The sequence below is a fragment of the Pinus tabuliformis genome, chromosome X (genome assembly GCF_031772625.1).
Source record: "Pinus tabuliformis cultivar Carrire ecotype Pingquan chromosome X, CPIR1, whole genome shotgun sequence".
In the NCBI taxonomy this organism is placed as follows: Eukaryota; Viridiplantae; Streptophyta; class Pinopsida; order Pinales; family Pinaceae; genus Pinus; species Pinus tabuliformis.
In genome coordinates this window covers 607225335-607236662 of record NC_142308.1, presented here as the reverse complement: position 1 = coordinate 607236662, position 11328 = coordinate 607225335, and the positions used below count along the sequence as shown (strand labels likewise).

Here is an 11328-nt window from a genome sequence, read left to right as displayed (position 1 = left end):
TGACTCCACTCAAATTTGATTCCCTTCTCCTATAGATTAGTGATTAGATAAGAAAGTTTAGAGAACCTTCTATAAATATTCTGTAATAGCATATGATGCCCATAAAGTATTTGACCTCTTCCACATTCTTGGGTGTTGACCACTCCATAATTTCTTTTATTTTCTCTCGATCTACACGAATTCATTCTTCTAATATTACATGTCCTAGATAATGAATTTGTTGCTAGTAAAATAAACATTTGCTAAACTTAGCAAACAATTCATTGTCTCTTAGAGTTTGAAGGACCATCTTCAAATGTTGGTCATGTTCTTCCTTACTCTGATTAAAACACAACTTGACTTTCTAATGGTTTCATCCATTGTTTTTGGCTGATCAAATTCAATTCTTTCTCTATAAGACAAAGGTAGACAGCTAACAAATCTCTTAATTTTTGTTTTCTCCTCCTTCAAGTAAGGAACATACCTTAATAAACTCATGAGTTTGTTAATAAACTCATGAGTTTGTTAATAAACTCATCCATGGTAAGTTTTCCCAGCTTCAACCCATGAAACCCCTAGCCTTCTCATCAAAATATCTCCCCATCAAGTATTTCTCTTTGAATTCTTTCTTGAACAATTTCCAATTTAAATTCTTGTTTTTTATTCTCGTAACAACTTTATTTCACTGATTCGGGATGTCTCTGATGGAGACGGGTCGGGTTATTTCGTGCGAAGGGTTTGGTTAGGGTTTTTTCTGAACCCTGCTGCTGCAGTTTAACCGCGTCGCCCTCCGTTTACTCTCACCGCTTCCGCTGTCACCGTCTTCCCCTCCGCCGTTTCACAGCCTCCTTGGTTCTCTTGCTCCTCGCTGGGGTTATCTTCTGAGCCGTGACCTCCGATACTTACTGTGACGGTTCTTTTTTTCCTTGCACGGTCCGTTAACTGCAACCTGTCTTTTTCTCCGGGATTCTCTACTCCACAAGGTGTTCGCCGTCCCGAGACGCAGCTGGCCATGGATGATCTGGATGCAGTTGATTATTCCGCTGACCCGCTGGAGGGGGTCTCCATCTGGCGAACTCCATTTGCCAGCTCAGAAGGTATGTACAACTCAGATTTCTCCGGAAATTTCTCACAGTTCTCTTTCGGTGAACCGTCTAGAACTCTGCCTGTGGTCCTTCCGGATGAACCTCCAACCTGGCCAGCCCTCTCAACGCCCCCTCACTCTCCGGCAACCCTTGGTTTTGTCTCCGGATGCCTAAACCCTAACCCTGGTTTAGATCTCCCGGCAGCTGGCTCTTTTTCCCGTCCGCCGCATAACCCTTCCCTGCCTTCTTCCTCTGCCGGTCTCTCGGGTTACCTAGGTCCCTCCTCCGGTAGTTTCACCTCCGTACCCCCGCTCTCGGGCCCCCCTTTTGGTACTGGTTTCGGAATCCCTGCCTCTCATCAGATCTCGGCACCATTGAATGTTACTGCTCCGCCCCCGGGTCAACCTCAGAATCTTCCCCCTCCGCGCGGCCCTAAAAGGAAATACAAGTGTTTCAAATCTAAGGAGGACGATATTTTCCTCAGACTGGAAGAGGATATTCAGTGGGGAGAAGCGATGGATTTTGCAGATCGGGTCTTGGTCGGTCGCATCAGGGGACGCAGCTACACGGCGGCTCGATTGAAGACTTGGGCGACTGAAGTTTGGGGACATCATTTGGTGGACATCCCATTTGTGCAGACTTTCGTGAGGGGATGGTTCGCACTGAGATTCGCTCGTGCTGACCACACAAACTGGGTTTTGTCCTCCCATTGGCATTTTGAGCATGCTCCAGTGCTCCTTAAGAGATGGACTCCATTATTTGACCCGGAGACAGAGCAGATAGGTATTGGACCTGTTTGGATTCGGCTCCCAGGGTTACCTCTTCAGTACTGGTCTGAAGATATATTCAAACGTATCGGTAATGCACTTGGCACTTACATGGGCTACGACAAATCCTATCATCAGACTGGTATGATGGCTTATGCCAGGATCCTCGTCAATATGGACACCAGGGGCGGGCTTCATGAGCACATAACTATACAGTGGAGAGACTCTGCTCGCAAACAGATCATTGACTATGAGGGCATACCCTATCGCTGCCGTAGATGCCACAAAGTAGGGCATCTTTACAGGGACTGCCCACTCCTCCGGAAAGTGCAAAGGAATGGCAATGAAGCAGGAGTCGACCCTCCCCAGGTCACCTCCCCCAATCCGCAACTAGTTCAGACTCAAGAGGTTCAAATGCGCAATCAGGATGAAGGTGTCCCCCGGAGCATTCCAGAGGCCGCAGATACTGCCACAGTCTCCACTGCACCACCTACAACTTCATCAACTCCTGTGCTTTCAGCGCCTCATCAAGAGGACTCGGCGAATACGGGTATGTCTATATCTTCCCACTCTCAGATATCTCCTGCTTCCTGCATATCATCGGGCATATCACTTCTCTCATCTAGCTCTATTCCTCCCGCAATATCTTCTCCAGTATCACAACTAGTTCACACACACTCATCCCTCATCTGCTCCCTTCCACTCCCTCCTCCGTTGGCCCCTCCTCTATTGATCACCTCGAATCTCGCTTCCCTATCCATTCGATCGACCCAGACATCTCCCCGTTATTCGCTGCGGTCCCGGTCAAAAGACAAAGGTCCTGATGTCGTTGGTCTTGACTCTGTGAGTGCCCCCTTCTCACTTAAGACCTCCCGCGGTCGACCCTCTCGCATTACCAAAGCTAGACACACTGCCGATGAAGAGGTCACCCTTGGGCGACAACAAACAATCTTTAGGGCCCTTAGAGCAAAGGATGGCCCTTTTCCCCTACCCTCATGAAGTTTCTATCTTTTAACTGCCGAGGGTTTGCTAGTTCAACCAAAAAACTAGCGCTCAGGAGGCTGCTCATTTCGACTCATCTGGACATTATATTCCTGCAAGAAACCCTCTGCTTGGCCGAGCCCCTTATTCACACCCTCTCCTCCTGGCTCCCTAATTGGACCTTCCATGCACTGGATGCGTCCGGGCGATCCGGAGGACTGGCTATTGGGGTCTGCAACAGGGCTGTGGATATCCGGAATATCTGGGGAGGCAGGGGATTCATTGGCCTAGACATTTTTGCACACTCTGTAGAAAGGGATATTCGCATTATCAACGTCTATGGCCCTTGCTCTGACCGTGCCAACTACTGGAGATCCTTACTCGAATCTGATCTTCTCCAAGCTAATAACATCATATTGGGAGGGGACTTAAATTTTTCCCTGGGTTTCTGCGAATCGTGGGGGCATATGGCACAGGTCGACTCCCTCTCCGATTCCCTTTCCACCATATTAGAGGAACACCACTGGGTGGACATTCCATCTGCCCGATTACAGTACACCTGGTCAAACAATAGGAGTGGGGATCAGAGTTTGGCCAGGAGGCTTGATCGTTTCCTTATTAAGGAGACCCTATATAATAGCCTCCCTAGAGTTCGCCAATGGGTTGGATCTGGTGGCATATCCGACCACAGGCCTATCTTCCTGGAGGCTGAAGGCCTTACTCACAAAATTAAGAGCCCCTTCAAATTCAATGCATCTTGGCTTCAGGACCCCTCGTATATTCAGCTGGTCCATGATTACTGGCAGAACAATCCCATCAGGGAAAATGAGGAACTATCTGCGGGATTTGTCAGAAAGCTTACAGAACTCAAGCAGATCACCAAAATTTGGGCTCACCAAAAGCGAATCCAAGATAACTATACTCTGGAAGAGGCGGAACGGGTCATTACTGAGTTTGAGGATTCATCATCTGGGACCTTCCCCACCCAGGAAAGCAAGGATCAGTATAACACTCTCATCGCAAAACGCTCTCAAATTCTGAAAGAAAGAGAAGAAAGTTGGAGGCTGAGGAGCAGGGCTATTTGGCTCACTGAGGGAGACAATAACACTAAGTTTTATCACAAATTCGCCAATGGTCGTAAAGCCATCAACACTATATGGGAATTAAGGGATGATCGTGGCCATACTGTTTCATCTCAACAGAACCTGGCCAGGCTGGCCACTGAGCACTTTAAAAGTATATATAAAGCTCCTGGGGACATTAATATCTTGGAGATCATGAGAGTGGCTGAACTCTTTCCTAGATATGTTGAGCAGGAAGAGTCGGATGAGATACAGAAGGAAGTGACCATGGAAGAATTGGAAGCTACACTGAAATGGTTTAAAAAAGATAAGAGCCCTGGTCCTGATGGGTGGTCCATAGAATTCTACATCGCTTTCTTCGACATCTTGGGACATGACCTTCTAAAGATTGTGGAAGACAGTAGGAGGAGAGGTAGGATATCCTCTGCTATCAAATCCACATTCATCGCACTCATACCAAAATCTGATGCCCCAATCTCCTACGATGACTTCCGCCCCATCTCACTCTGCAATTGCCTCTACAAAATTATTGCCAAGATTATTGCCAATCGCCTCAAGCCCATTCTCTCACAACACATATCCTCTGAACAATTTGCTTTCTTGCATCATCGACAGATCCATGAGGCCATTGCTACTGCTCAAGAGCTCATGCACTCCATGCAGATCAAAAAACAGAAAGGAATGATCCTTAAAGTGGATCTCTCCAAGGCATTTGACAGAACAAACTGGCTGTACTTAAGGTTGCTGCTAACTCATCTTGGCTTCCCCTATGATTTCATTAAATGGACGATGAGCTGCATCACCGATGTATCATACAGTGTATTACTCAATGGAGAAGCTACTCCCTTCTTTACTTCAGAAAGAGGACTTAGACAGGGATGTCCTCTCTCACCTCTGCTGTTCCTGCTGATAATGGAAGGATTGAGTAGAATTATCTCATCTGCCAAAGGCAGGCATCAATTGACTGGCATCAAAATTGTGGACAATGTCTTCCTTACTCACCTGTTATTTGTTGATGACATCTTGATCTTCTTGAATGGTAGCATTGGTGACTCCACTTCGCTTCATAACTCCTTTCTCCTATTTCAGCGAGCCACTGGAATGAAGATCAATGAAAATAAGTCCACGATCACTACGGTTGGCTGCTCCATTCATGAATCCGCCTTTGCTACTCAGCGCTTTCCTTTTGTCATCTTAAATCTGACGGATGGAATAAAGTACCTCGGCTTTAGACTTAAACCATCTGGCTACAGAATTGCTGACTGGTTATGGCTAATAGCAAAAGTGGAAAAGAGGCTACAGGTTTGGTACCACCGATATCTCTCACGAGCAGGCAGATTAGTACTTATCAAAGCTGTTATTGAAGCCACACCAGTCTATTGGATGGCCCTAGCTTGGATTCCAAAAGGCATTTTGAATAGGCTCCAAAGTATTTGCTGCAGATTTCTTTGGAAAGGCCACCAGCCGGGGAGACTCTTCGCCTGGGTAAAATGGGACACCATCGCCAAGCCCAAGCGATGGGGTGGTTGGGGCATCAAGAGGTTGGATTTCTTCTCCAAGGCTTTGGCTGCCAAACTCGGATGGCGTCTTCTTACCTCAGACGGTCTATGGTCCCAAGTCGCATATGCAAAATACATCAAGCCACAGACTGTTTTGGATTGGATATGTACACAGCAGGGCACTAATCACCATATATCCAATATCTGGAAAGCGGTCATCGGCACCTTACCTCTGCTTCGGGAAGGCATCACTTGGCGTATAAAGGAAGGAAACGCCGTGCGCATTGGGTTGGACCCGTGGGTCGGATGTGGAAATACCCACAGGCTATCTGCTGATCTCATTAGACATCTCCATGACAGAGGGATCACTCACATTAAACATATTGGAGACCATGCAAACTCCTCCTTCCTCCAGCAAGCATGGTTATCCGCACAAGCTTTAGAACTGCCTCAACAATGGACAAACGAATGGAAGGAGTATACTACTGCTCTCACACAAGCGCACATTAGGCTCACTGAAGGACCTGACGAGATCATCTGGGCTTTCGCCAAGCACGGTGTTTACACTCCAAAGCTAGGATATCTAAGGCTCATGGAACCTTATAAACCCCCAGACATACAACCCACCTGGAAAGCGCTCTGGAAGCTTAAGGCAGCTCCCCGGACGAGATTATTGATGTGGAACATTTTATTTGACAAAATTCCTACAGGCACCAATCTCATGAAGAGGTCCTTCTATGGACCTTTTCGCTGCCACTTATGTCATAACGCAGAAGAAAGCACTGAACATTTGTTTCTATCCTGCAGCTCATCTCTTCATCTCTGGCAATCTCTCTCCACACAAATCCCGCTTTTGAAAGAATGGCATGGTAATAACCTTCCTGAAGCATGGAATAACTGGTGCCTTGATCACACAGGGAAATCTATTAACCTGCCTCTGCTGGCCTGCTGGGCCGTTTGGATCGCACGAAATCAGGCAATTTTCAATCTCAAAGTCCCTCACTGGACATCTATAATCCTCCATACGGTTGCTGATTATAACATGCTACCTGAAGAGAATCCCCCCGCCCCGCCTCGTATCATCAGACCTGTGCCCATCGATAAATCAATTCCTTGGGCTTTTTTCGATGGCTCTGCCCAAGAAGAGGGCTGCGGGGGTGGTGCTATTCTCCATCTAAATGAAAGGCACTGCTTCAAGCTTCAAATCAATCTCGGTAGAGGCACTAATAATTATGCCGAACTATGCACGGCCAAACATATCATTCACTTTGCTATCCATAAACATTGCAGACACCTACAGCTATTTGGAGACTCTAAAATTGTTTGCAATTGGCTGAATGATGCATCTCATTGTCATGCATTTTCTTTGAGACACATACTTGATGAAGCAAAGAGATTGACTACTTCCTTTGAATCTTTTGTCTGCCATCACGTTTACAGGGAACAGAACACCGTCGCCGACCAGCTCTCCAAAGAGGCCGCGCACAGAGAAGACGAAGACTGGTTGATCCAAGAGGAAATCGACGGCACATACTACCAGCACTACCACAGACCTTTTGACGATCAGATGGACGATGGGCTATAAAGCCCATATATTATCAGTTTAACTTTTGTTTATAGCATGTACATAGACACTGGCTAGATATAAGTTCAGTTCAAATCTTATTGTTTATATTCAGCATATATATTGCTCTCTGCGAAGAGCACAGTCACATTTTTGACCACTGATAGACATACTAGTTTTTTGGAAATGCTCCCTGCGTGGAGACATCTTGGTTTTACTCTCTCTAGATCTACAGTTTTTATGAACTCGACAGGCAAGGCTGCCTCCATATGAATATGCTTCGGCATCTGCAAAATGTAATTTCTTAATACTTAATGGAAATTACGATTTTTTCCCAGGGGAAAAAAAAAAACAACTTTATTTCACTCCCACCATAAAAATTCCTTCCTCGTCAACTAATAGGTGGCCAACCTTGCTTTAACATTACTTAGATAATTGTAAAATTCAAAATATTTAGACATATTGAGAATCCATTCTTGTGCTCCTTCTTCAGATTCACCATTGAAATTGCGATGTATGATTTTCTTAAACTCTCCTTGCAATTGAGAATATGATCTCCTTTTTCCGGATGAAGAAATACTGCTACTTGATTTCTGTTCTTCTTGATCACTAGACTCACTGGTTTTACTATCAATAGAAGTTTTTGAGTTACTTTAGCTTGTGGTGCTAACAATTTTACTCCTAGATATTTTTCTATGAGTCATTTGATCGAATTTATCATTCTCGAATTCCCTTAGTAGGTATCCATTGATTTCTTCTTGATCCTCTCTAGTTTTGACCAACCTTTCCTGATTTTATTTAATATCATCTAGATCATTTTTTAGATTCTGTATTACTTGCATGAGTTAAGAATCTTGTCTTTCTGCATTATTGGTTCTACCTCCAACCATTCCAAATTCAGTATCATGTTCTGCATAACCCCTTAGTGACCCCACAAAAATTTTTCCATTGAATTTTCTTTCACCATCTTTCAACTATTTAGTTATTTAATGCAATCTATTCATGACAAGTACAACAATTTTAGTTTTAGGACCCAAGATAGGCCCAATGTTATAACTACAACTCTGATACCACTTGAAAAGACCCTCATATAACCCAATTTTTTTTAATAACTATATATATAGCATAAAATATATGTTCCTTAATAGTTATTATATATTTTAATATAAAAGTTTAATGATTATCATTAGTACAGATACAAATCCTAATTTGGATGGTTACCAAAACCCTTTTGCCCTTGTCTCAAAACCCTTTAGGCTTAATGGTTTTTCCCCTTGTGTTTATACAACCGTCATCCACAAAGAAAAATTATATCATTTAATACTAATCCCAACCCAATTTCGTTTTCGTTATATATAAGAATATTTCCTTTTACTCTCAACCATTTTACATTTACCTACACCTACATGTACTAATTCCCAATTCCCATGATTGGTGTTGATCTCACACATCTTAGGAGGTTTTACACCTTAGTACATACATAATATCACAAGGTCATATTTATTTATTACATGTGGGACATTAGTGTGACATCGACATAACATATTTCATAGTTCAACACCAAAAGGTATGGAACTTAATCGATCCTACACCTTTGTTTAAATATATTGTGGGCACCATTACTTATTTGTAATTATTGATTGCATACAATCATATTATAGCATACCTAGTAAATATGTGACTTACTTATCATCAGTTCATGGTCTCCTTTGAGGAGTTCCTCAGTTTATTACTTTGAATTCATGAGAAATTAGAACTGTGTAATGTATTTTATCTTAACGCTTCACATGTGGTATTAATTGGGTACTTTATAACATTGTACATTCGTATTACAGGTATATATAAATGTCACCACTTCTGGAGTATTCTATTGCAGGGCGCGAACTCCTATCCCTATGCCATGTATTACACTTATCACCTAACTTCAATCAACGATGGAGATCATATGATGTTGAATTAATTGTCTTTTACGGTTTTTCCCGTAGTTTAATGACCTTGTTTTTTTTCGATAATGTCATAATCATTTTCCTATAGCTGAATTTTCTACTCTTTCAAAGGATTTTTCCACAGAATTTCTGGAATCAATCTCATTTGTATTTAATTGAGCACTATGTCTCCTTATTTTATTTATAATATTTGGTCTTGTATTTTTTTGTATTTATAAAATGGTTCTATTATGTTATATTTATGCTTTACATGGTGTCTAGTTGAAAATATTTTTCTCAATTTGCATATTGAGAGCGACCAAAGTACTTTGTTGCCCTTACCAATACTGGTTATTTAATAATTTAAAAAAATAAAAATTTCTTAAGTGTGATCAGGATCTTTACCTAATGAGTAGAGTAAACCTATAGGGTTACAACTATCCCTCAACAAATTTCTTTTATTAGTTTCATATGTACATTTACATAGTTCTAGTGTATTTTGATTGTATTTGACAAAGTGTGACACAACTCTTTGCTTTTGTGTCACCGGGAATGAACTCTTCACCAGGAATGAACTCTTTAGTGTTTCTTCCTCTTAACTCTTATAAGGTAATCATTTATCTAAATGTACATGATACTCTCATTTTTCTTTCCATTTTATCTCTCTTTTATTTTGTACTCATTACTGTAATTTGTTTTTACAGGCAATATCACAGTGTTTGTCTAAAAGCTTACATGATCGACTATGTGAAACTCGAATTCTACTCATTGACCTTCTTACAGGTTAGTGAACTTCCTGGTTCAGTTTATTCTACAACAAGGATGCTTATTGGGGAGCTCTATCAAAATTCCACTTATAAGATTTGCTAATGCCTTGCATGGAAATTTTTTTATTCTATTCAGAAGTACAAATAAACTTTTAAGGTTGTGAGCCTTTCTTTCTAAAATATTAAATCATCACCCTGGATTATGCATGTTATGTCTATTTGCTCAAAGAAAACTAATATATACTATATATTTTTATATACCTCATCTCCTATCAGTTAATTCATAAAATTTTGAACTTAGTTTTTATTTGTGTTTACCTATTGTGTTCATGTAGAGTATCCACTCTTTTTGCGTTTATATTGATACCACTAACATAGCCTTATCCATACTTACAAATTGTTATTCATTTGCACAACCCCTCGACAGTTACTTTAATAAAAATAATTTGAATTTATAATGAATCTACTTATTTTTTATGCTTTACATAACACACTTATGCTTCTTGCCTTTGTAGTTATAATCTTTGTATTCCTGTAATTTCTCTCTGTAATATTAACATATTTGTATATTCTTTTCTGGTTCTTATTTGTCCTTCATATAACCCACATTTGTAGCAGGTTTCTTTCATCAGGTCCTCTATATTCCTTTACGACTATTAAACAATATATCTACCTAATTATTATCTATTTTCATTGAAAAATAAATATTTCATTTTATTGTTCCTCCGGAGATTATTTCAAGATGCTAAGAGTTAGCAAATTTTCCTTCGATGTTTCCAATTATTTTGGTTTATTGAACTTAAATCTGTCTTCTTCAATCTACACAAAAGTTTCACAAAATTTTCCTGTAACACACATCCATTTCCTTACTAATTCCCAGAGAACCACTTACCAAGACCCTTCTCAATTTTATCTCAAGGGTTCCCTTGTTATAGAGGAATTTTATAATTCCTAGATTTTGGAAAAAATGAAATTAAAAGCCCTCATGCCTATTGTAAAATGTTAAATTGTTTCAATAAAAGTTAATTCTTTTCTTTTTCGTGACTGGTACACAAAGACTGTTCCTTCTAACTCCAATGTAATATCTTAAATTATTTATTTTATTTATTTTTCTGTTCATTAATGTTGTGAGCATAAAACTTCAAAAATACTTTTCCTTAATCTCTGAAATATTACACAGAATCTACAAGATTTTTGTGCAATAGATTCCCTTCATTCCATACATAAAAGTGAAATTATCCAAAATAAAGAAAATAAAAATATGGTCTAATTTGTAGCTACTAGTACTAATAATTTGTTTTGAAAACAAATTGTGCATTTGTAGGAAATAAAAATCTCCATTCCTTAGTTTCCCTTTCGCTTGATATTATTCACATGCAAAAGTAAAACACAAAAGAAACATTCTATGTCTAAGTCTAACAAAAACATATATTCTTCTGCATGCTATAATTTATTACTATTTCCTTATCTATTATTCACTAAATGACAATACTCAACAAAATTTTGTTGTCAGTCTTGTATCTACGTCTTCTGTAAAAGATATATATTTTTATTCTTTCATATAATGTTATAGTCAAAATAATATTTTAAAAAGCATAGAATAAACTATAAAACTACAACAAATTAGAGATAGATTCTCGTGTCTAATATAATATGAGAACAAAGTTAGAAAACACCGA

At 40.4% G+C, this 11328-nt stretch overlaps 1 protein-coding gene across 1 annotated transcript; it reads left to right on the top strand.

Moving 5' to 3' along the window:
• The first annotated feature begins 991 nt into the window (after positions 1-991).
• Positions 992-6978, top strand: LOC149141506 (uncharacterized). Its single transcript, XM_089451256.1, has 3 exons — positions 992-2381; positions 2933-6578; positions 6834-6978. Exons 1-3 carry the CDS (start codon positions 992-994, stop codon positions 6976-6978), a joined length of 5181 nt encoding a protein of 1726 aa, XP_089307382.1.
• The last annotated feature ends 4350 nt before the right edge of the window (positions 6979-11328 follow it).

Coding starts and splice junctions, on each gene's coding strand:
- LOC149141506 (XM_089451256.1), top strand. CDS start 992: ATGGATGATCTGGATGCAGTTGATTATTCCGCTGACCCGCTGGAGGGG. Junction 2,382..2,932: donor AGAGGACTCGGCGAATACGG/GTATGTCTATAT, acceptor TATTCCTGCAAG/AAACCCTCTGCTTGGCCGAG. Junction 6,579..6,833: donor ATTCTCCATCTAAATGAAAG/GCACTGCTTCAA, acceptor TCACGTTTACAG/GGAACAGAACACCGTCGCCG.